Genomic DNA, 27,107 nt, shown 5'->3' on the forward strand with positions numbered 1-27,107 from the left:
AGATATCTTGCTTTGCCCAGAGCCTTGATTCCAGTGCCCACTACCAGGATATGGCAAGATAGGTCTCCAGGAAAACCACATGAAATGAATAAATGAGAATGGATATTAATAATAATAATAATTAATAATAAATAATATCTACCTAAATTTAATTTTTTAAAAAATTATTACTTTATTTGAAATAGCTCGTTAGATAATCATAGCTACTCTTTTAAAAGCAACTCTTACGATCAATTCCACATATTATTTGTTAATGTCTACAAGAGAAATATTATCATTTTGCACATCTGAAAATATTTTCTGAGAAGTGAAACTACTTTCTCAAAGAGGGAGGCAATGATTATAATTCAAGTCTGTTGGTTCTAATATTCATCCTTTTTTACTAAAATAGATTTTCCTTCCACTAAACTGTTCTGAAAAGAAAGCTTATGTAATTAAGTCCTACTTTTGGTAGCTAGTTAAATTATTTTTGAACATGGAATAATGTTGTATTTGGAAGATGCAGTCAAAATATATATCAGCTACTAAAAGATTAGAATAAAAAAGATCAAAACCCTTTGTTCCTCTTGCTGTTAATATCAGGTCATAAACTTTCTTGCTGATAGATTTCATTGAGAATTAAAATTTTTAAATTTTCTAATTAGAGTTGACACTCGTTATTATTTTGTATTAGTTTCGGGTGTATAGTATAGTGATTAGACATGTATATAATTTATGAAGTGATCCCCAATTAGTCGAGTGCCCACTTGGCACTATACATAGTTTTACAGTATTATTGACTATATTCCCTAGCTATACATCACATCTCCATGACTATTTTGTAACTACCAATTTGCACCTCTTAATCTCTTCACTTTTTTCACCCAGCTCTCCAATCCCCCTCCTATGCAGCAACCATCAGTTTGTTCTCTATATCTGAGTCTGTTTCTATTGTGTTGAGAATTAAAAACATTTAAATTCATATCCTTTATTTGTGTTTTCATTAGCCTTCCAAAATGTATAATAATTTTAGAAGTACTTATATAAAAGAAAAATAACTATGCCTTAAGGTGTACCAGAAAAGAAAACCATACCGATTCAAAACCCTTATACTGAGTCTTAAGATGTCCAGACTTTCATATATGGACAAATATATTATTTTGAGGACATAATTCTGCAAACTTCAAATAATTAATCAATACTGGAATATGTACCTTTTTTCTGAAATCATGAGATTTATTTTGAAGATAATACAGTGTTTTCATATGGCATATGGCACTTTCATATTTGGACTCATTTCATGGATATAAAAGCTTAATAGCAATGACTGCTGTAAATATGGTTAAAGTTATGGGAATTAATGAAAGTGAAGGTAACTATAATTATCCCTAGTTTTTATTTATAACTTTCATAATACATGTGCTTTGAGAAAGAGCCAAGCTCTTATCTATAGAAGAAGTAAATGAAGTCGAATAGCAAATGAGCATAATGCATTCTGTTGACCTATTCTCAAACTTTGATGTTTACTATACACCAAAATCTTAGTTAAGGTGGTTGGTAAATTAAAATCTGTTTCTAATTGGAATGCAAATGAACTTCTAAACTGCTAAACTTTAATCCACATTAATCCAAAGCTAAACTTTACTCAAATTATTAGCTTTTAAAACAGAAAGCTTAAACAATGAACATACAACTTTGCCAAATATTTTTATCTTACAAGGAATATTGTATTTCCAGCTATGTAGAGCTGTGTATAGAACATGATATATCATTAACAGGTCCAGGAAAAATATATGTACAGTTATTCCCATATATAATTCTTTACTGATTTGCTTAAAAATAATTTACTGTGAACAATTCAAGTTTTCCTTATCATTCTCCCATACATGGCATTGACTGAGTCATTTTACATGAGATTATTTCTCATTTGGCTAAACTAAGACTTTGTTATCTTGAGAATTCCTCTTGTATCTGCCCACAATAAATGATACAAACAAATTAAAGAGTATATAAGAAATACTATGATTAAATTCTCAAACAAGTGGCATAAATAAATAGTGCCATTCACAAAAGAAATGATGAGGCTGGGATATCAGAGAAATTAATGTTTTCCAAAGGATGAGATGCATAGCATTGTATGAGAGATTCTATAAGGTGATACTGGAAGGTGGCATTAAATAAGACTGAAACACTCAATTAGAAAGTTATTTTCTTTTCAGCTTTCTTTCCATTTATTTTATTTCCATTAGGGGAAAATCAGAATGTAGTTCACCACTACCACAAATTATGTAGTTCAGTTTCTCACATTCAGGGAAATAGCACATCCGAAGTGCAATGGCCAAGGCTGGCCCTTGGAAAACCGACTTTGTGATCATGATGTCTCCCCTTCCAGGTAAGTATTCGATTTATTTGTTTAAACAAGGACGAGCAAGCCTTAAACTTAGAGCCTTTGGGAAGTAACACAATCTAGCTAGAATTTAATTTTATTTTGCTTACATCATAGCGATTTTATAGCTCCTGTTTATACAAGTTAACTAGTTTTTCATATATGATGGTTTCATTTTCAAACAAATTTAGGAATAAAAGTGCATCAGTTAAAAATACTAAATAAATAATAGTGCAGATGGTAAACATATCTGGCAATACTCGTTAAGTTGTGGGAGATACTGAGGCAAAATCTTGTAGAGGTCCTTGATAGATATGTAGGTCTTTGACGGATGTGTAGAATTCAAAAAAGCAATTGGAAGAAGAATGAGGGAAAGGAATAAGAGGGAGGGCAGAAAACACACACACACACACACACACACACACACACACACACAAAGTCAAGAGTAAATCTGGCATGGTAGGCAACGGTTAGAGAACCACCCTCGTTAGAATTGTAGGTTTATATTCAGTCAGGCAGTCAGTCAATCTCTTGTGTTATACTTTTTGAACATCTACTTATCAAGCATATGATACATCCAATTAAAAGCTAGTTGCTTTCTACTTCCTTTAGATATTTTATGTAAAATAGATGTAACAAGAACAAGTGTGGTATAATGTAGTTTATGGGGTTTGAGGCAAGAAAAATAGGGTTTGAATTTCATCTTTTGAATTTTACCTTGGCCAAGTTATTTAATTTTTCTGAACTTGTTTTCTTATTTGTGAAACTTTGCCTGGCTTTTGCAAGGATTATTATTAATAAAATAATAGGTAAAATTTATTGTTTCCTTGTCAGACACTATTTTAAGCTTTCTAGGTTTTTATCTCTTTTAATCTTCATAAGAATCCTGTAAAGGTATAACATTGTTATAACCTATTTTACAGATGAAAAAACTGAAGCACAAAGTTAAGTCGCTGACCAAAGGCTACAGTACAAACAAATGGCTGTGCTATTATTTGAACCTAAGCAATCTGACTTTAAAATCATTATTTAACCAATAAGCTAGGTTTCTCTTGGCGTGACTAGAATGTGAAATTTTTAGTTTAGGAAGTGTGTGTTGCCTTGAAATTCATAGGTATGGATATAGGTTATTCTCATGTTCAGCCAGTAAGATATCTAAAATGTCTTCTTGGTTGTTGTACAATTGTCTATGCTTTTTGTATGAAAATAAACATATTAAACTAGGATAAATTATGCAAAACAAAATATGTAATAAACTATTCTATATAAATGCAATTAACTCTTGCTTAATAGCCTACTGATTACTTATAAATGTTATTCGGATTTTCCTTTCAAATTTAAAGTCTGCAATATTGTATATGCTGTGGGAGCAGAAGCTCTGGCTTGGAAAAATCCTTAGAAGTATTTCTATCTCAGTACTTGTTTTAGTAGAATTATATACTGGCATTTTGCCCATCTCCATTTGTCGTCTATCTAAAATCTTATTCCACATTTTTTTTTATTGCCAACTCAGAATTCACCAAAAGAAGCAAGTTTCTATAACCATATTTGAAAACATGAAAGGTGCACAATGTAAGAGATAGGCGAGGAAGAAGAGACAATTGCTATTGCTTCCTTTGGTTAACCTCACTAACTCTAAACCAAACCTGCACTTGAGATGACATATCCACAATGTCTTTATCTGATAATCACTATTCAAGGACTCAAGCCCATATGTTTAAGAATGAGATGAAACTTTAGTTGTTTAGCTTTCCCCTACCAGTAGATTGTTTTGTTCTCTTTCTATTCCTCTTGTTTTGACTCCACTGTTTCTGAATGTTTACCATGTGAGGGGTGGAGATTGCAAGGGAGCACTGCTCTGCTAACCAGGAAACTGGGCAGGCTCCTGGTTTCATCGTGCACAAATGAAAATGTGTGTAAACTTATTATATCAAGCAGAGTCCATGCTAAGTAGGAAGCACCTTGAGGAACGAGAACTATCTAGGGAGGAATGAATTTCATAACAAATATCTAAAAGACAGTATAGAACTGATTAATCAAATGACAAATGCAAAGAGCAGCAGTAAGTACCCTTATTTTGTTATCTCGCTTTCCAGGGTGTTTCATGTTTCAAGAAATGGCTTTGTGGTTATATTTTTAAAAAATTACTTGGAAGAAAGCCTCTTCTGTGTTTAGAAGCTGAATAAATTTAATATTCCCCAGAAGTGAGATGCAGAGAGCATTTTACTGCATGAATCAAAATGAAATTACGAGTCTTAAGTGACTCATGGGGCTGACCACACTTCTCTATAAGTGCTAATTTTAATAAACCATGGCCTCTGAATGACATTTTCCTCATCGGTCACTGAATGGGTATTAGTGCAGCTTTCAAATTATTTGAGTGTAATCTCCAATGGCTACACATTTTGCAGATGCATATTTCCTTTTATTCTTGTTTATATTTGGGGCAATCATATTATGAGGTGAATGGAATTTTGGTTTGCTAAGGGTATTTGATATTCAGACATATATTGCCTACAAAATAGGTTCTACTTTTAGAAGCCAAAACACTACTACAAAGAAACGTTCTTCATCTGAAGAAGAAATGATCTTGCTCTTTACATTCTCCTATGTGGCGATTGTTTCATGAAATAAAATTATTAGTTCACAATTATGGTGTGAAATTAGACTCCTTCTAGATAACCTTCTTATTTTGTGCTTAAGATGACCACAATAAAAAGGAAGAATATGGATGTTCTCAATGTGTTTCAAGGGAAGAGTGGGCTTTGGATATCCATGGCTCCCACTTTCCATTTCCTTCTAACTTAGAGGTCTTCAAAGAAAAACTTGGAGACTGAGTCATCTGTAGCTGCTTCTCATTGAGGAGTATGGACATGCCAAAAATGCATCCATTATTTATAATGAATGGTATCTGGTAATGCTGTCATGGCAGACTACTAGCTTTTCTAGTTGGGATATTTTGGCTAAAATTGCAAATTACTTCATATCATGGTGGCCAGGATGTGGGACATGCTCGTTGTAAAGATATATGTGGACTGAAACCAGATATCTGTCAGAAGTCAGGGGAGCTCTACGTCCTGCTACTCTCTCTGTCTCTCATGAACAGCTTAATCTTGCTTATGAGATCTCTCAATGTCCCACACACGCTTTCTCTATTCATCTCTATCAACTCCACTTACTCATAATATTTGTTTCATTATGTCATAGGGATGCATAGAAATCACCATGGCTGCCTCAGACTTGCTCTACTAAAATGTTGCTGCTTCAGTTCCCACAGCTAATCACTTTCTTTGTTTGGGTTTTCTGGTTCAGATCGCCCAGAAAGGAAATTTGACTGGCCTAGGACAGTGTTTTCTTCTGTTTTGTTTTTTTAAAAAATTTTATTTTAAAAAATTCACAACTAAATTCACTCATTTTACATATACAACTCAATACATTTTGGTAAATTTTAAAAATTGTGTAATTATCACTATGATCCAGTTCTAGAACATTTTCACAACACAAAAACACTTCTTGGAGCCTTTTTCTGCAGTCAAACCCCAGTCTCACCTCTAGCTTTAGGCAACCACTTGTCTGCTTTCTATCCCTGTAAAAATATCCCTGTAAAAATACCTGGGTATTTTATACAAATGGAATCACACAATATGTTGTGTTTTGTAAAAGGCTTTTTTACTGAGCATAATGCTTTTGAGGTTCATTGTGTTACAGCATGTATTGGTATTTTGTTTCTTTAAATTGCCAAATAGTATTCCATCGTACGGATATCTTATGTTTTGGAGTATTGCAAGCCCATTCCAAATAAAAAAATCTAATGGGATATTTCATTTCATCGGTAATTAACATTTAGATTGTTTCCAGTGTGACTATTATAATAAATAATGCTACTATCTATTAACGTTCATTATCTCAGTAACTGTCTTGATTACTATAACTTTAGAGTATGTTCTGAAATTGCATAAGTCCTCCAACTTGATTCTTTTTCCAAAACATTTTGGCTATGCCAGGTCCTTTTCATTTCTCTATATATTTTAGGATAAGTTTATCAATTTATAAGAAAACGAACACTGTGATTCTGATAAAGATTGCATTTTATGTGTTAATCAATAGCTTATCTACTTGGGGAGAACTGCCATCTTAAAATTTTGAGTCTTCTAATACATGAATATGTATTGTCTCCCCATTTAATTAGATATTTCTTTCTTACAGAAATATTTTGTAGTTCAGTTTACAAATTTTACACTTCTGTTGTTAAATCTATTCCTAAATGTTTTATTCTTCCCGATGCAATTGTAAATGTAATTATTTCCTTAATTTTATTTTTGAAGTGTCTTTGCCAATATATAGAAATATCATTTTTTGTATATCTCATATTCTGTGATATAAAATACACTATTAGTTCTTGTGGTTTTTATGGATTCTTTGAATTTTCTACATAGATAATGATGTACTCTGATAAGAAAAACTTTTATTTTTTTCTTTCCAATCTGGATAAATGGATCTATCTATCAATTTCTATCTATCTTTATCTAATCTATCTATCTATCTATCTATCTATCTATCTATCTATCTATCATCTGTCTATTATCTGTCACCATCTATCATTTATCGATTATCTATTGCCTTATTCACTATCTAGAATCTTTGGTTATAATTTTGCATAGAAGTGGTAAGAATAGACATCTTTGCCATGTTCCAGATCTTTAGAGAAAAACATTAAGTTTTTCAGTATTAAGTATGATGTTTGCTGTATGATTTTCATAGATGTCCTTTATCAGTTTGAGGAAGTTTCATTTTATTTCTAGTTCATTGAGAGTTTTAATTGCGAGTGTTAAATTTTGTCAAATGTATTTTCTGCATCTACTAATTCTACTAATATGGTGTATTACATTACTTGATTATCATATGCTAAACCCAGATAAATCTCACTTGTTCATGTTTTATATCTCTTTATATACTACTGAATTTGGTTTGCTAATATTTTATTAAGGATATTTGTATCTACATTCATTAGGATTTGGTCTGCGGTATTTTTACCCGCTTTTTGTTTTCATTCTTTTTCTAGCTTTGGTATAGGGTAATACTGGCCTTAGATAATTACTTGTGCAATGTTCCTTCTTCCTCTACTTCTTGCAAGGGTTTAAGAAGAATTGTTATTTCTTTTAAAAAAATATTTTATAGAATTTACAAATGAAGCCACCCTGTTTAGAGTTTTCTTCATGGAACCATTTTAAATTTTTAATGCATATCTTTAATTGTTTTAGTATTTTTTTCAGACTTCCTATCTTCTTAACAATTTGTTTCTTTCTAAGAATTTTTCCATTTCATCAAAGTTCTCTAATTTGTTGACCAAGCTCACTTTTTTGTTCCAGGTAATATCACAGATTCATAGATTACTGCCCAGCCTTGAATTGATCTTCCTTGGCACCCACCCGTTTGTGGCTGTGGAGGAGTAGAATATCACTGTATGAAGCAAAGTTACCAAATGATTGTCTTGTTTGGTAGAGAGTAAGATAGAATATACATAGGGCATTGTTCTTTAGTAACAGTGAGCTAGAAAATATTCCAAGTCTAATTCTATTCAACATATTAGTTTAACATTTCAGCACAAATACTTATACTTACTCGTGTGCTGGGAACTTTGTAATGTTGAAACAGCATTTGGAAGTAGATTCGTCACTGTTGTATTTGCAGTGATAAACTTATTCTTCGTGACACCATTGGTTGTATCTCCTAATTATGTAAAAAGAATGAGCAGCCATTAAGGGTAAAACCCAATCACTAGATAGTCTTATTAGTGTTAATATTAACAACCAGTTACAAGTTGAAGATTATTCAGAGTCTTCTGATCAAGATTTAGAAATCCAGCATTTCGATATCTACCTTTTGGTGATTCAGTTAATTATATTAAAAAGGGGGACATTAGATTCAGTTACAGTTTATCTCATGTGAAAATAATAGTAATCCTATGAATTAAGTAATAATTATGATCACATTTTTATATATGAGACTCAGAAAAATAAATAGTCATAACTTATAATAGGAGAGAGCCACAATCTCAATATAAGCCTTTCAGATGCAAAAGTTACTCACTCAGCTATCCTTTTCTGTCCTAGAAAAGGATAGCTGAGTGAGTAACTTAGGTGAGGAAATAACAGCAGTTTAAGATGGTAACATGATTCCCATGCTGTCTGGGAAACAATTTTCAGGTAGTTGGAAAAGCCAGGAGAAGGATAACAGAAAATAAATAGAATAGACTTTTAATAATATTAAGTTCATTTTAGGGGGCAGGGAAGAGAAAACTAATAATAAAAGATAAGCTGAGCTTTCAAAAGTAACACTGGACTATAATTACTTGAAACAACCAATATTTGCACAAATATTATAAAAACAAAATAATTGATGCCCTTCAGTCTTTTCAAAGTCCAGCATGGGGAACATTGGGTTAAGTAAAGAAAAGGCAGGCATGCTGGTTAATGCATACTTAGTGGTAGCTAGATACGATGTTGGCTGGAAGGAAAGCAATTTAATAGATTCCTATTACATACTAGGCTAGGACTCTGAATTGCTGGTGTCTTCCAGAAGTGTCAATCAGCTTCCATTCTATAGCAACAAGCATCTATCATGTAATGCAAATTCTTAGTGCAGTGGAGAGATTCATGCTAGAGAAATTAATAGTTTGCAAGAAGAATGAATAGACAGGGGATAAATATGACTTTAGGAAAAAAGCCTTCAGGAATTGGCATGCAAACAGAAGTGAGATAAATTCAGTGTAAGCTACAGCATTAACACTGTATGTGAGAAAAAAATGGGTGGAAATGGGTATAAACTTCAGAGGCATCTCTAAGTATTAAATTGAGAGAGAAATACTTGAGGAAGTTTCTCTAATACATGGAGATGCCTCTGAAGTTAATAATATTCATTTCTACTCAGAAAGGCAGAAATCGATGTTCGTGATAGCATGGAAGTGGGAAGGTCACCCAAGTCACAGAAACTCAATACTTGATGATAGAGGAACATAGGGGTAAAGATTTTGCTTCTCACTGGAAATCCAAAAACACATGCTCGGAAAACATCAGAACAGGAGATTCTCTCCAGAAATCTTTGCAGAAGAATTCTTCTGCTGAGCTAAAATTGGAGAATGTGAAAAAGTTATCTTGATGGCCTAAAGAATTTAGTAGCATGAAGCAGACTCAACAGTCATGATGATTGAAAAGGGAAGATACAGCTAAGAAAGAGGTAGGGAGCTGCCAGATTAGAAAAATACAAAGGAAGGAGTAGACTCATGGAATAATGGACATACAATACCAGAGACTGTTCTTAGAGAATTGCCTATTATTGTGTAATATATTTCACAAATGAGAGTAGAATTAGAGCTCACACTCAATTCTGGACAGGCTGTCAATTACACAGTGCCAATTAGGCAATGGAAGGAATCTTGAATGCTTTAAAGGCAATCAAAATATTTTTAAATGTCTATTGTGGACCTAAAATGAACAGAATAAAAGATGTAGAGACTAATGCTGCCACAGCTATACATTCTCCAAGTATACTAGTACAGTGAAATGTTACAAATCCTAGGAGAGAAAAAAAATGGGTGGCTGACATTCATTAAGATATGAGAATCATAGTCTTGTACATCATGTTGAAAAAATTGTCCCAACTGCATTTTGGGTTCACACATAGTAGATTCTGGACTCCTGTCAAAAAGTGACTGTCACCTCAGGGAAAAAGGAAACCAATCTTAAAGTCGTTCTTCAAACAAATATGACTTGCTCTATTTCACTTTTTCCATCTGGTTATTTTGCCCTAGATAATACTATGTATCTGCTTTGGTCTGCAGGTTCACCTTGCACTGTAAGTCTTGGTAATAATATATGTATTAGGTTTGATAAACATTATTTTACTTGAGAAAGACTAATTGGAGTTGCATCACCAATATAATATTCGCTTTACTTTTAGGACTTGTGTTTTTGAAATTCATGTCCTTTTAAGTCTTAGAATTGTGTTATATGTATAAAGCATGAAACAAAATATAAGAAATTTTTAATCCATGTTTGAATTGGAATAAAGAAAATCCAACACAGGAGGTACTTGAGAGAGACACATCAACACCAGAATGTAAGTAGCTGCAACCGTACCCATAAGTGAGAGCCACTGGCTAGGACTGAGCAGAGTGGGTGTGAAATAGAGGCAGTTTCATAATTGTCTAGGAATATTAACATGGGATTCACTTGTATATTTTGGGGGATTATATTTTTGGAGGAAGCAGTAAATGTGGACATTAATGATATTAGAGATTTGAAGTGTGTTTACAACAGATTGAGTTGAAAGAGAAGGTTTATGGATTTAAATGGACAGGGAAAGGGATAAAGCAGCTTTATTCTTCTGGAATTATATAATTTGAATTACAGTATTGTTTTATCTAATGCACATAGTAAAAGCTTTTTGTGTGATCACTTTGTCTTCAGAAATAAATATTGGGTAAGTGACTTTTTGACAAAGTTAGCGTTTACTGAAACATATGCTATAGAATACTAGTACTGTGGCATGTTATTTGGTTTTAAGTTTTAAAAAAGATGTTTTTTATAGTCAAATTATTTGAAGCTACATAGATTTTTGAAGTCAAATGGATGTCTTTGTGTTAGGATTACTAAAATTAAAAAGAAATGTTATCGTCCATTATAAAACCCTAGGGTGTAGCATTTTCTAAAGCAATTTCCTAAGGACTTCCATTTTCAGGGATCATTTTATGGAATATTATTCCATAGAATTCTGTCCACATGACAACGTGGGTAGACTGGGATAAACTCAAATAAATTAATGTCTTGATTCATTTAACTGACTTCTAGAGTAGTACTAAAGAGCCACTCGTAGAAAGATTGTGAGGAGCATAAATGTTTATACTGGAGATGTGTCAAAGCAGTGGTGAGGACTGGAAAAGAAACTCCTTAAGGCTTCAGTTAGATTCTCCTGGTCTCTTCCCTTGGAGTAAAAAGGAATACTCCAGACTATAAATAAGTTTAAATGCTAAGACCAAAAGAAAAAAAATAAAATGAAAGAGATGTAAAGGACTGAAGACCAAACACCTGAACAACTCAAGGAGGACTTAAGACTTCATCTCTTTCAGTCTTTCAGTCCTAGAAAAGAGAAACTCAGATAATGGAACCAGGCTATAATGGAGTTCCAAAGATTTTAAAGAAAACAAAATGGTGGTGGCAAAGAAACAGATAAAGTAGAACTACAGCTCTCAGTGGGAAACAAGTAAAGGAGAGAGTTTTACTTCTATGTGAATTTTATATTTCTTTTTCATATCATTTAGGTGGTGGGTTAAGGTAGGTGTTGATGGCCCTTTGGAATTGTGTGTTTACCGTTGTCCTCCCTCTTGCAAAAGCAATTAGAACCTGGGTATAAACCCAAGAAAAGTGACTCAGAGCTGCCCACGGAAGAGCTCCCTATCATGTAACCCTTGGTTAATGGGGTGTTTAGGTGTCTCCAGATCTATCTATTATCTAATCCAGTTAGCAAGGTACATTTATGTAAAAATTCGGGACTGATCCCGGGCCAAGAATGTATTTAGGGTGGCTCTTTGCATATGTACCCCAGAAATCAAATGGGCTGAGATAGTTTGATGACTTCAGAGGGATCTAGTAATATGGGGTGCTGTTTAAAAAAAAATTCCTTATAGACTTTACTAACAAATAGATGCTCACGTTTCACTTCCTTAAAATCTACTTTAATAGTGAGCCAAAGCAAATACTGGTAGGGGCTTCTCTTTTATTTCCTCATATTTAGTGGTCCTAGTTACCCACAAGGTCTTACATATGAGTGAATAATTAGCAACAATGCTTATGGGGACCCAAAAGCTTCTAGAACATTTTAGCTGTCCCTTTTGAAAACCATGGATCACAACAATTACAATCGGGATGCTCTCGAGTCAAGTGGTGGGTGAAAAAGAGTTGCTATGTTTGTTTTTCAGTTATATCAAATGAACATTTTTTTTATACTACAAATGGAATTTAAGTAAACATAATATCTTATTTCAGTAATTTTTAACTGTACTACTGCAGCCCTAAGGTCTCAGTAGGGAAACCTCACGGACTACCTTTAGTAGTGAAAAAGAGAAATGGGTAGAAGTCCACCCTGCCCACAAATACATACTACCACCACACTGCTTCAAACTGAGCAGTTTAACTAATATTTGTTTGATATGTTGTCATTTTGGACTTCCTCATAAGATTTTTTGTGGATATGTTTCTGCCAATTAAAAAAAAACTAGACAATATTTTCCTTACTTAATAATGAGTTTCCAAAATGATAACCTCGCCTATCCACACTAAAAGTAAGATGAAGAATATAAAGAGTAGGTGGAAATAACAGATCCATTGTTATTGTGAAAATCATGTGCAAATACTGTTCCTGTACTATGCTCAAGAACATGGCCTTTCACCTAGACTTATTTTCTCCTTTCTAAACAGTTCTAACAAATTGTTGTTGTTGTTGGTGGTGGTGGTGGTGTAAGCTGTTCCCACTTAAAGGAGCAAATTAAAAGAAATAACCATTCATAATAGGCTGGCAGTCTCACCAAAGGGGAAGCCTGAAAGCAGTGAAAAAATAAGAATATACATCAAAAACAACAACAAAAAAAGCAAAAAATTATAGAACTTTGTGACCATTTTATGGAGGGAGGAAAAAAATGCCATATAATCATTGTTAGTACCTGAAAGTCTTCCATTTTAATAACCAAGTATAATCATTGAAATTAAAATAATAATCCAAATTCATTAAGAAATAGTTGATTATGAATTTGTTAAATGAAAAGAAAAATTTGAAGTTGAAAGACAGAGTTTCAAATTCCTAATTGTTATTATAAGTTTTGTCCTTTTTGTTAACTCATTTAGCCTTTCTGAAACTTAGTTTTTACATCTTTAAATAATAATATTTAAATAATAATTTTAAAACACTTTTTAAAAAATATTAATATATTCCTTAAGATGAGGGCCAAATGCACTGCTGTAAAAATAGTACTTTGAAAAAGTTGCAAAGAACTTGCAAGTCATGGTTATTATGCTCTGCCTGAAGACATTCATAATATACTTTAGAATAGTCTCTGTGCCATCTATTTATAAGCTAAGTTAAAATTTAAAATTAGATGCTTGAAGGGAGGCGATGTCTGATAGGTACACAGAAGAAGAAAAATAATTTTTTAAAACTTTGAGAAGTAATTCATAAATGTGTAGAAATGAAACAATAGGTTAATGATTATATCATAGGGATATTAGAAAATACTTCGAGATGAACATAGAAACATACTAAAATTTATGGCATGTAGCAAAAGTAATACTGAGAGAGAAATTTCTAGGTATAAACACTTATATTAAAAAAAGAAGAAAGATCTTAAATCAATATACTAACCTGCCAACTTAAAAATTTAGAAATAGAACAGAAAACTAAACCCAAAGGAAGCAGAAGGAGACATAATAAAGCTTGGAGAGAAAAGAAATACAATTGAGAATAGAAAAGCAATAGAGAAATCAACAAAATTAAAAGTTGGTTTTTTGAAAAGATCAACAAAATTGATAAAACTTTAGTTAGAATGATTAAAAAAAAAGGGAGAGAACTCAGATTACTAATATTATGAAGGAAAGAGAGGACGTTACTATCATCTTTACAGACATAAGAAGGGTTATAAGGCAATTCTGTATTGCCTGAAGAGTTGTATGCCAACAAATAAGATAACCTACAGGAAATGGACAATTTCTAGAAATCACCAACCAGGAAACTGAATCAAGAAGAAAAAAGAAAATCTGAGTAGACCTATAATGAGTAAAGAGTTGAGATAGTAATACAAAATTTTCACAGAGAAAAGCCCAGGACCAGATGGCTTTACTGGAAAATTCTCTCAGACATTCAAAAAATAATTACCACCAATTCTTTAAAAACTTTTCCAAAAATTCATCTATGAGGCTAGTACTAACATGATACCAAAATCAGATAAAGACATCACAAGAAAAGAAAACTGCAAGGCTATCTGTCTTATAAATGTAGGCACAAAAATTATTTATGAAGTAATACAAATCAAATCTAGCAACATATAAAAAACATTACATGCCATGACCAGGTGGGATTTATCCAGGAATGTAAGGTTAGTTCAACATACAGAAATCAAGGTCATATGCCGTATTAATAAAATAAGAAATAAAAACCATATAATAATCTCAAAATACTAAGAAAAGGCATAAGACAAAATCCAACACCATTGACTAATAAAACGCTCAACAAACTAGTAATAAAAGAGGATTTCCTCAACCTGATAAAGGGCATCTATGAAAAACCCATGATAACATAATACTTAATGATTAAAGATAGAAAGATTCCCTTATAATTAGGAACAAAATGAGGATGTCCCTTCTCATCACTTCTATTCAACATTGTACTGAACATCCTAGCCAGGGCAAATAGGCAAGAAAATAAAATAGGAGGCATCCAGATTAGAAAGGAAGAAGTAAAACTATCTCTATCGGAAAATTAATCTTGTATATAGAAAATTGTAAGCAATACACAAAACATATTAGAACCGATAAATGAGTTCTACAAGGTGAGGATATAATATCAATGTATGAACATAAATTGTATTTCTACACAGTAGCAATGAACAATATGAAAATAAAATTAATAAAATGATTCTGTTTTTTAATAGCATCAAAATGAATACAATATTAAGAATAAATTGAACAAAAAAGTGCATGTCTTCTACACTGAAAACTATAACCATTATTAAAGAAAATTAAAGAAGACCTAAATAAATAGAAAGACTTCTCATATTCATGGATTGGAAGAATTAAGATTTAAAATGGAAATAATTCCCAAATTGATCTACAGATTCAGTGCCTATCACAATCCCTATCACAATCTCAGCAGACTTTTTGCAGAAATTGACAAATTGAGTCTAAAATTCATATAGAAATTCAAGTGACCCAGAATAGTCAAAACGATCTTGAAAAAGAAGAACAATGTTGGAGGACTCACTTTTCCTGATTTCAAAACTTAATGTAAAGCTATGGTAATCAAGAGTATATAATACTGGTATAGCAGTAGACATGTAGAAAAATGTAGTAGATTTAGGAGTCCAGAAAAAACTTGTACAGTATTAGCCCTTTGATTTTCATCAAGGGTGCCAAGAAGATTCAAATCAGGAAAGAACAGTCTTTTCAAAAACTAGTGTTAGGATACCTGGATAATTACATGCCAAAAAAGAAAAAGAAAGAAAGAAAAAAAGATAAAGAGAAAAGAAAAGAAGCCAGACATCTACCCTGTACTATATACAAAAATCAGACGTACATATGATGTATTGAATTGTACATTTGAAACCTATATAATTCTATTAACCAATGTCACCCCAATACATTTAACTTAAAAATCAAAGACTTAAGTCTAAAAGCTGAAGCTATAAAATTCTCAGAAGAAAACATTAGTATAAATCTTTGTGACCTCGAGTTGAGCAATGGTTTCTTAGAGTTGACCCCACTACACAAATGACTGCAGAAAACTAGACTATGTCTCCTCAAAATATGGCTCTTTGACATAAAAATTTTAAACTGAAGGCAATTAAGAAGCAGCAAATGCAGAAAAAGCTTCTCCCTTTCTGCCTAAAGGCAGGATATAAATTCTACTTTTACTGGAGACAAATTCTGATCAGCTCAGAGAAGGCTCCAGAGGAATTTGCAAACAAATCTTACTCTTTTTGTTTCCTTTCATATACTTATCTTCCCTAAGTTTGCTGCCCTTAGAAGTCTTAACTGTCTTTCTTTCTCCTTTTTCTTTTTTTTGTACAAAATTATTTTTTGTTGTTGTTGAAGATGGTATATAAACTACCACTTTGAGTTACTCTTCTTGTAGGTTTCTCACGTGATGTATACTGAATGCATTAATCAAGTGTTTTTCTTTTGTCCATAGATCTTTTTTGTTAAAAAGTTAAAAAGCCCCAGCTAAAAACCCAAGATGGGTACAGGTAAAGTTTTGCCTTCTTTATATGGCAAAAGGAAATACAGATAAACTTTATTTTATCAAAATTATAGAGTTTAGTGCTTCAAAGGATACCTACAAAATGGAGGAAAATATTTGCAAATTATCTATCCGATAAGGGTCTAGTCCAAAATACACAAAAAACTCTTACAACTCAATAATTAAAAGACAAATAGTCCAATTTTAAAAAATGGGCAAGGAGTTACATAGACATTTCTCCATAGAAAATATACAGTGGCTAACAAGCACATTGAAAAGATGCTCGATATCATTAGTCATTAGGAAAATGTAAATCAAAACCACAATAATACCACTTCACACTCTCTAGAATGACTACAATGAAAAAGACAACCAGTAATTGCTAGAAAGTGGAGAATTTGTACCCTCTTACATTTCTGGTAGGAATGTAATATAGTGCAACAGTTTCAGAAATCGGTTCCTCAGAAAGTTAAACAGAGTTACCTAATGTGATTCAGCACTTCAAGGTATATATGCCCAAGAGAAATAAAAACACATGGTCACACAAAACTTGCACAAGAATGCCCTTAGCAGCATTATGTATAGAAGCTAAAATGTAGAAACAGCCCAAACGATCATCAACTAATAACTGCATAAACAAAATGTAGCGATCCATATAATGAAATGCTACTCAGTCATAGGAAAGAATGAACTACACATACCTGCTACGGCATGGATGAACCTAAGAACACTATGCTAAGTGAAAAAAGCCAGATACAAAAGATCATAGGTTGTATGATTCCACTTATATGAAATTTCTAGAAGAGGTAAACCCATAGAAATAGGAAGTAGTTTAGTGGCTGCCAGGGGCTGGAGGGGCAGAATGGGAAGTGATTAGTGACAGATAATGTTTCTTTTTGGGGACATGCAAATGTTCTGGAATCTGGTAGCGGTGATTGCACAATCTTGTGAACATACTAAAAACCACGGAATTATCTACTTTAAAAGGGTGACTATTATGGTATGCAAATTATATATAAAAGAAAAAGGGTGGCAAAACACATCGTCACTCACTCTTCACCTTTAACTGTAGTGGTTAATGAAGAAAGTGTTGGCAGCAGAGATGTTTGTGAGGACTCCTTGTTGGTTGTTTCTGGTAGGATAAAACAGATGACATTATTATTAATCACAATTTCATCTCATGTACCAAGGAATAAATAAAAGTAAGTCAAATCTGGGGGCAGACTGTAATCCCTCTATAAAAGCTCTGGGTAAGCCTTTGTCTATGTTTAATTTGTCAATTTTCCAGCTCCTTTTGTACAAAGTATTGAATACTTGGGTGGCCCAATGAAAACACGTGCACACATATACAGGCACAGACACACACATATTTTTGTCATAGGCCCAAAAAGCAAATTTTTATTTCAGATTTTTACTTCTGTATCTTAAAAAAATATATTATTTTGAAAGCCAAATATTGCAAAAAAACTATTGTGAAAACAAATGGTTTGGAGTCATTTTATTTTTTTTCCAGAATCACATTTCATTTTGTTAATTTAGTTATTACATTCAAACTTTCAAACAAACATAAATCAAAAATAAACTTGCAGTCTCCTGTCATTAATTAATTTGTCCATTAAAGAGTCCCTATTCTGTATAATGCCCTTTCTTAAACTCTAGAGAGCAGTATCTAACTCTTAGTCATCTTTTCAGTCTGAATAGTATCAGAAATAATTCCTGGCAGATAGTTTGCATGTAGTTAATGTTGTTTCAGATGAGGTGCAATTCATAAAAGACTGGGGACCAACAAAAGAACAAAGATAGGCTTTAAGAAGTGAGCACGACTTACCAGTTATATACCTATAATAGTCAGCGTTCTCTTTTTTCTTAAAATGCATTAGAATGTCCCTTTGTGATTAGGGCACAGGTCCCATTTTTAAAATGTGACATACATAACATCTTGGTTCTTATATATGCATGCTGTATTTGGAGGAGAAACTATTGGGCTCTATCAGTTTCTCTAATGTTTTAAAACCCTAGTTCAGAGGAGAGTTTTCAAGGGTAAGCTGGCTGGAAATGTGAATCAAAAGATACGAAGGAACCACAAGAAAATAAGACTTTTGCAGGATCACTGAGGACAAACATATCTAAGTAGATGGTGAAGGTTTTAGCTACTGCTCACTCCTCTATTCTCACTGCATATTACGAGATATAGGTTATTACAACAATGGCCTGTGGCCGTCATAGGCAGATTAAGTGAGTTATAATGTGGAGTGTACCGAAGCACTGAAGACTTTCTAAGTTTTCTTCACCCATATGTGGTTATATTTTAAAAGAAGAAACCAGAAAAGAGAATATTATTTCTAGAAAGAATTTTGTGTTGTTCATTCCTATGATGCCAACATCATAAAGTGAAAATGTAATAATATAAATGAAGCATTCCTCCAGCCAGATGTGGTGCTTTTGTTTTCACTTTATCCCTATTCTTGGGTCTCTTGGTACCAGAAATAGGCTGAATTGAATTTACAATCACCTTGCCATTATGTTTTTCTGGCATATGACTCATGTACTGGTTGAAAATTCAAGACATAGAGATGATTACGGGACATAATTAGGACACATATAATGGTAATAATATAAATAGGAAAAAATGTCAAATGTGTATAATCTTTGAGTTTCTGAAAGCCCTTGATCCTTTTCTTTTATACCTATCCTGACTTCATGATTGATCAAGAGAATAGATGTAACAAAGTTGAACTTCAACCCAAGCATTCAACCCAAATCTATTTGGGTTCCATTTCAGCCTGGTCTTTGGAAAACTGAAGTGCTAAATGGCTATACATTTCTGGTTTTCTTGAACAGTGATCTTGTGATCATGCTGATGATCATCATATCGAATCGGTATAACAATATCTATAACATAAACAGGACACAATTTATTTTAGACTTATTAATGTATAAATATTCACTTTCAAATGTGGGTAAGGATTCTACATATAACTTGTAGTAAAGTTCTATGTGCTCAATGTGTTAAAATTCTGACTGTGAATGCATCCTTATTATTGCAAAATTAAAATGTAGAAACTAATGAGAATTGTGATTTTTGTTAATTTTATGTGCACAACAATGATTAAATACTTTAAAGTGGTTAATAAAAGAAATAGACTGAATTTAATATGAACATTAAGAAAATACTATAGCTATATATCTTTAGAGATATAATATCATTTTGAGTCAACATATGTTTATAAAAGATTAAATTATTGGAATATAATTCTACCATTTCTAAAATTGTTTAGTAAACTATTGTTCATAATGTTTCCCAAAATAACCTTTCGAACTGTGTTTAAATACATTTAAGACACAAGAGTTTCAGGAAAATGTCAATTTGTAAACATATCATCTTGTGAGAATAAACTATAAACAAAATGTCAACTTTACCACTTTGAAATTCTATAAAAAGGAAAAAGCAAAAATCATGTATAAAGAATCTCAGGTAATTTATCTTCAGTTCCAATTGAAGGAATATAAAGACAATTGATTAAAAACGAAAGATATGGGAAAAAAATGATCTGCCCAAACCTATTTTTTCCCATTAATAATACAAGAACAAAAATGCCTTCTAAAGGTTTGTTCTTTATAGCTTCATCTTAGTTTCTAGATAGAAAGTGCATCTTAAACATCACCACAGCAGATATGGAAGACATGGTCAAAATATATGGCTTCTCTACTGATCTCAGTTAAAATTGAACATCTATTTAGTATCAGAAATGTTTAGTATCAATGCCAAGAAATTTTTTCCCTGCATTGTAATTCATTGCATTAAAAGAGTTTGACTATTAAATATTTTAAAAATCGAGCTGAAAAATAATTACCTTTTAGGAATGAAATTTTGGGTTTATTTTTGTATCCTGGAATTTCATTTTATGATGATGATATTCAATGTCTGCCAAATGTTGATTTGGCCATTGGACTTTGAAAAAATAGGTGGTCACTTAAATATCTAGGAAGAGATCAAGTCCCATCTCTCCAATTGGATAAACCTCCGAAAACAAGCCTTGCTCTGGGCAAAACTATATCCATCACTTAAAGCCATGACTATATTGCTCTAAGAACTCCCATCCTAGTCGCACATTTTCCACTTTTCTGATGATAAGATTTTTGCCATTTTTAGGAGAAAGAAAAATGCACATGCTTTAAATAAACATAAGCACTATTAAGTCAAGCATCATTTGACCTTTAAACAAGAAAATCTGATTGGGAAGCTTTACAAGGAAAATAAAGAAGCTTCTTCATGGCATGCTTTTTTTTTTTTTTTTGTTAAACACTTTCATTGTGGCTAAAATGACCATGTTGGCTATGAGGAATGGGAAATATGGGATCACATTACTGTAGACATACCTTTTGTGATATTATACAATCTAAATAGTGTTATTTTGGAGCATTAGACAGTGTAAACCCCAAAATGTAAGCTCCTCATACACCTGAAGTTAGAAAGACATCTATACTGATAAACTGCTTAGATATATGAGAATTCAAGAGAAATTTCCCATTACCTTCATTAGCTCTGTATTAATTATATTGGATTTAGGAGCAAAGGCAATATCCAGTATATGTAGTTCTATTTACCTACACCCTTAAAAAGGAGTACCTTCGTCTGTCTTCCTTCTTCAGTGTCATTCCTTCATTTTTCTATAAGCTCCACGGATGCCCTGCTGCCTGATGGCTCCACCTGCCCTGACCATTACGCCAGACTTTCTGTTTCTCATACTGGATCCGGGCAGATTGTAGCCATCAGAGCCTGCCTTTCCTTCTTCATCTGCCCTCTACCTCAGTCCCAGCTGATTTCCTGAGGGACCCCAGAATGGACTCATCTTTATCCTGTAACCCCTCTTCATTGCTATATTCATGGTTATAAGATTTTAACTCTTAAAATCCCTCTAAATATTAGATGAGATATTAGATGATTTTAAGAAAGTATTACTAATTTGTAGAATTTCAGAATGACATTATAGCTTCATAATACATTCCTTTCAAAATACTTTGACAACCAAATAAAGAAAGAGAAAGAAAGAAAAAGGAGGGGAGGAAGGAAGGAAAAAGTGGAAGGAGAGGAAGGAAGGAAAAAAATGAAGGAAATGTGGTAAAATCTTCATATTTATTGATTCTAGGAGATGGACACATGGGAATTAATTACACTCTCTACTTTTGAACATTTTCATAATAAAAATAAAAAGAGAAGCTGCTCTGGCCTATTATAATTTTCACAATCGAATAATATAAAACTCAGCTGGAGAACTTTCGAAGAACACAGACTAGAGATTAAATTTTGTTAATTGGATACTATAAAGCAGTAAAGGTGTTCATGAAAAGGAATGAAGCAGAATGTGTGTGTATGGGCGTGTGTGTGTGTGTGTGTGCGTGTGTGTGTGTGTGTGTGTGTGTGTAGAAAGACTCTCAGGTGTTGTATGTACTTACTTTAAAAAAGAGTGCTTCAGTGTCCCCTTACAGAAGCCACCGACTGTAAAATTGCTAGAAATGTCTCTCAATAATGCTTTACATAAGTAGGTATAGAGTTTCTCTTCCAAGTCAAAAAGGTAAGATGTATTCTTGGTATCACAAATGATAATTCTAGCTGAATTCCTTCACTGAGCCCCCCATCTCTGCCCTTTCTCAGTCATTTAACATAGTGGTTAGAATTTGTATTATTTAGACGTTTTTCCACTATAAATCATTGTAGGCAGGGCTAGGAATCTTCTCACTGAAAAAGCATAAGTTCCAAGTAGTTAACATAAAAATTGTGGAACTTCAATATTTGGGTCTGCATATAAAGTCAGGACCTATTTTGGGGGGAAATTATTGTTTAAAAAATAATACGCTCTTACCAGATTAGTGCAATTTTATGCCAAGATCTCAGGTGGCAATGGAGAGAGATGGGGAAAAAGAGAGGGAGAGGGAGAGAGAGAGAGACGCTTAAATTCTGGAAACATAGAACTGAGACAATTTTTAAAAATAAGATAAAAATACAGTGTGCAGGAGTTGGCTGGAGGCCTGATTATGTCCTTGGAGTTTCCCTTGGATGAACATAAAGGTTGTACCACAGTCTGGGAATAAAACGAAGTGCTGCCATCATTGTGTAATGTTTCCTTTTGGCTTGATAGAAAAGTTCTAGGAGAATTGGTTTGGTTTTACCTTAAAATTAAACATTTCAGATATAATGAACTTTATTCATAATACATTTTTTCTCTGAGAATCATCACCCCATTCAAGCCCAGCAAGATAGCCCTCATCAGTCTTCAGCATGTGTTTGAACTTGGTCTTAGAATAAAAGATAAACGAAAATAAAGAGGCAATAAAGACAGATGTGGGATTGTCAGTCATCTGTTCATTAGAGTATATGTTTTTCAGGTCTTTTGGTGACCTTAGCATTCTAGCCAGGGTTTCTGCTCACAGGCGATCAACAAATAATTACTATTTCACCTGTTCATTTGATTACTGGACCTTAATGATAATGCCTCATTTTATGTGTGATGCAGGATGGACAATGCAGTATTCATTGGATTGATAACCTCTTGAGTTTTTACTTGCATGATCCTGATGGCTCATTTTACTTTTCATGGATAGTAAGATAATCTACTTTAATAGCTAGAGCTATAAAAAATGATATGTTGTCACTCAGTTTAGTAACAATAACAATGACATTGCTACTAAAATCTACACATTAAACCTATTATCTGCCTAATACAACTAACGAAATCAGTTTGTTATAAATACAGTTTCACCATGTCAGCTGTGCTGCTTAAATGAAGAACTGGAATATTTAGAAAGATATTTTTATGACTTAGGAAATGGTAATTTTTTTCTCCTCTAAAAATAAACTTTGTGTATATAATATTAACAATAGGATAATTCTCAAATAGGAAGTGATACAAGGAGATATTATCAAAGAAGCTCACTGAGATCTCAGAGTTTGGCATTCAACCCAAAGTAACAGAAGTTTAAAAGAGTGAAATAGAACAGAACTTTATAAAAATAAATATATAATCTCCAATTATTTTTCTGTGATTAAATTACATAGGTGCTACTAATTTTACTTATTAAAGTTAGAGTAAATTTCACTGAATTAATCCTACCTTTGAGAAATATTCCAGTTATTGCTTTTGTAGGAGTTGGTGATGCCGCTGTCCTTGGTGTTATTACAGACGTTTTTGTTGCAGAAATTGTGAATGATGATAATACAGGAATGGTTCCATTTTCAATATCTGAAATAAGCGAATTGTATTAAAGTAGTTGCATTAAAATTTACATTTATTTTGCTGTTCAACAGACTATTATATTTAAATAAAGTAAACTGTATATATACTGATGTTAACCCAGTCAGTAGGGCATGAATTTGGAATGAATTTTTCTAATTAGCATAAATTCAGCTTTAAGTTTAATATTCATTCACTAACACCATGTGCTTCTCACCAATGGCATGAATTTTCAAGATGGCTGGCAGGAGCAGTCTGAGGTTTTGAAACAAAATAATATCTGACAAAACTAGAGGAATAAATGTGTAAATTTGAAATTTAACAATATTCTTAAGCCAACTAAACTAACATTGCCAGATGAAATAGACACTCTCTGAACAGTAGATGTTTTACTAAATATTTTCAATATACATATATATGATATGTATATATATACATATATCTATATATACATATATAATATATGATATAGTAAATATACCTCCAAATACATACATATATTTATGTTCCAAAGAAAGACAATAAATTTTAAAGAAATTGAACAATTGTAACATGCCTAAATTTTGGGTATGAAGCCACCATAAATCTGCATTTTCAAATGATTTACTTCTTTAAATTGTAACAGTCAAAAACACAAAAATGAAGTCAACATATTGTGATCTATCTTATATATTTATTTTTAATAATTCTTTTTTGGCAGTAGAAATTCAATATTTAATAATCCTTAAAACTTTCATTGAAATATTATTATTACTTTTTCAAAGTGATGATGTAGGACTTAATTCTCAGTGATCTATGAAAAGATTTGTTTTATATACTATTATGATAGTTTATTAACATTTATATAATCTTTTTAATCCTGTATTTCGTTAGTCTTGTCTCTGTATACTCACTGTTATACTGAAGATCAAAAAACAATAACGCAAACATCTACAAAGGACTTGGAAAATGTTTTCAGGTCCAGAGAAGGTATTATTTTTATGTTGTTACTAACTGTCAATGGAGTATAGTATAACATGTTAGTTGAGAGGATGAATTTTGAATAACAAAGAATTATATTTAAATCCCAAACTGGCTATGTTATTTCAGCAAATATATGTCAGTAGTATGACTTCTCAAATTTAAATTTTACCCTGAATTTTTCTCTTTGAAATATTGGATGTCAACTGTAATTGAAAAATTTTTTAAATACTAAAAATATTTTTAAAATTTAGATATGTAGTCTGGGTATTATAATTGTACATTTTATGTTTCAAAAATGGTAAAATTTCAATATTAAGTCTTTGGCTATACTAAAATAACTAATTGTAAACCTTTAAAATGTGTAACTTTTTATTACATTAAAATATAACGTGTTAATTTTTTTAGTTATAGTTCATAAAAATAAAGTTAATTTAAAAAATTTTCTTTTGTGAAACTGAGAAAAACCAATAATCTTTCATGTCAGTGAAAAGCAACATTTCAGATGCCATGAGATAGGATCTATTTCCAATTTCATTTTATAGTTTTGAGGTGCCTAAAAGTGTTATCATTTAGCACCAACTTTGTTTATAGACAGTACACAGAAATTGCTTGATATATTCAGCGCGTATAGACATGTTCAGCACATACAGAAATGACAGAACTGCCTTTTCACAGGCTTTATAGAAATCAAGTCAAAAGCTTTTTTCACCTCTAGAGATACACTTCACACCCTTGGTGGCATCCCTCTTACTGCTCTCAGTATTCTTCAGGGGGAAGGAACACAACATGGATGAGGTTATCTTTTCTCTATTAATCATTTTATTCTCACTTTCTTTTCATACTATGGTCCATGATGTGATACCAATTTCTAAGTTTAAATTGAGGTTGAAAAGTTATTCAATGAAGCATATATCACATTGACTGGAAATTTTTCTCATAAATAACTTGAATGATTCCCACTCATTGACTTCCTAAATAGTAACAACTTTAACTTTTGAGCATAATCAAGATCTCCAGAGATATTTTTCTTATTTCCTTCCTCATTCTTTCTTTCCTTTCTTCTTTCCTTTCTTCCTTTCTTATTTCTTCTACAAATGGTAACTAAAATGAATAACATAATTAGATACAGTAAAAGATTCTATAATGTACCACACAGTGTCACCCTTGAGTAGCTTTTAATCTGGTAGGGAGCATAATGCCTATATACATAAAATAAGAAAGTATATTTTGTATAGGTGGCATAGACCGATGTTTTTCAAAGTGTAGGTTATGATGCAATTAAAGAGTGATTAGATCTGTTTAGTGGATTATAGTTAGAGCTTTTGCCAAATAAAAGAGAATAGGAATACTAGAATGATATTGTAAATAATTTCATGAAGCTTTTGTTTAAGGGTGTGTGTGTGTGTGTGTGTGTGTGTGTATTTGAATGAAATGTGCGCCAATGCAAAATATATTTCTTACTGAGATTCTAGCTAAAAATTTGAAAGTTCCTGGACAGATAATTTCACAAGAGTGTATAAGATAAAAGATGACCATCTTGCTGGCAGTAAGGAATGCTTCATGAGGGAGTTGACACAGAAGCTGGAGCTTGAAGAGTAAGTAGTATATTCACACAGGGAGAGGAGAGGGCATGAGCAAAGTTTTGGAGAGGGGAAGTGAGAAGTAACTGAGAGGACTTCAAACAGCTGTTTGGCTGGATTGCAGTATCTTATGAAAGGATGCAGTAGTTGTTGTTTAATAAAATTCTGGAGGCCAGATTGTAGAGGACCTTAAATCCGAGCCAGGGACTTGGGAATTTATCAACAAGTCAATGGGAGCTTTGGAAAATGATCAATGTCTTCTGCCTTTTTGAAGTCATCAGGTGAGATCATTGAGTTCCCACCCAGGAAATGACTTGAGGCAAATTACAAGTAGGCAAATTTCTAACCACTGATGTGGTAAGATTGAAACGTACTGTAAGGTTTTTCCTTCTCAGTACCCTTCCACGCATTTGTCCACTGATCTCCCTAAATTAAACCTTAATCCCTTAGCACTCATAGTTAACATCTCCATTATTAGTTCTGTTTATTCAACAGAGTATGTCCTCTTTTGGCAAGGATCAACAATAACTCCTAAAAGTATTGAGTGTCACCATCTGCCAGGTTCAATGTGAGCTCTTTCTGTGGATGATCTCATTTAACTCCAACAAAGACACAATGATGTCCATACTCTTAGGAGCATAATTTTACAGATGAGGGCATTGAAGCTCAAATAGGCTAAACAGCTTGCCCATATTATACATGGGGAATTAGTACAGTCAAAATTTTAATTCAGACAGCTTTGACGCCAGAAAAAGATACCCCTGAACCACCACAGAATTGCCCTGGGAAAGTGGCTCCATGCAAAACCATATACTCCAGCTCCATCTGCTCTTTGCCTTGACAAGGTGGAATACTAAAAGGGAGAGAGTAACTAGACAGAGAGGTGTTTTGCCTTTATGTACCTAGAATGAGGAAACAGACATAATAACTCACCATTTTTTCCCTTAAAAAATAACATTCTTTCAT

The 27,107-nt window shown here is 32.6% G+C and overlaps 1 protein-coding gene and 1 pseudogene across 3 annotated transcripts in view; both read right to left on the reverse strand.

Moving 5' to 3' along the window:
• EMCN (endomucin) overlaps positions 1 to 27,107 on the reverse strand; it is a 98,940-nt gene that overhangs the window by 32,829 nt on the left and 39,004 nt on the right. For all 3 annotated transcript variants that reach the window (XM_025051696.1, XM_015594890.2, XM_015594889.2), the window contains 3 exons: positions 23,479 to 23,607; positions 17,427 to 17,498; positions 7,988 to 8,095 (listed from right to left, as the gene is read on the reverse strand). In XM_025051696.1, coding sequence (XP_024907464.1) covers positions 7,988 to 8,095; positions 17,427 to 17,498; positions 23,479 to 23,607 — 309 coding nt within the window. The remainder of the gene's footprint in view (positions 1 to 7,987; positions 8,096 to 17,426; positions 17,499 to 23,478; positions 23,608 to 27,107) is intronic.
• LOC112485729 lies at positions 2,227 to 2,379 on the reverse strand (annotated as a pseudogene).

The sequence above is a fragment of the Pteropus alecto genome, unplaced genomic scaffold, assembly GCF_000325575.1.
Source record: "Pteropus alecto unplaced genomic scaffold, ASM32557v1 scaffold5, whole genome shotgun sequence".
In the NCBI taxonomy this organism is placed as follows: Eukaryota; Metazoa; Chordata; class Mammalia; order Chiroptera; family Pteropodidae; genus Pteropus; species Pteropus alecto.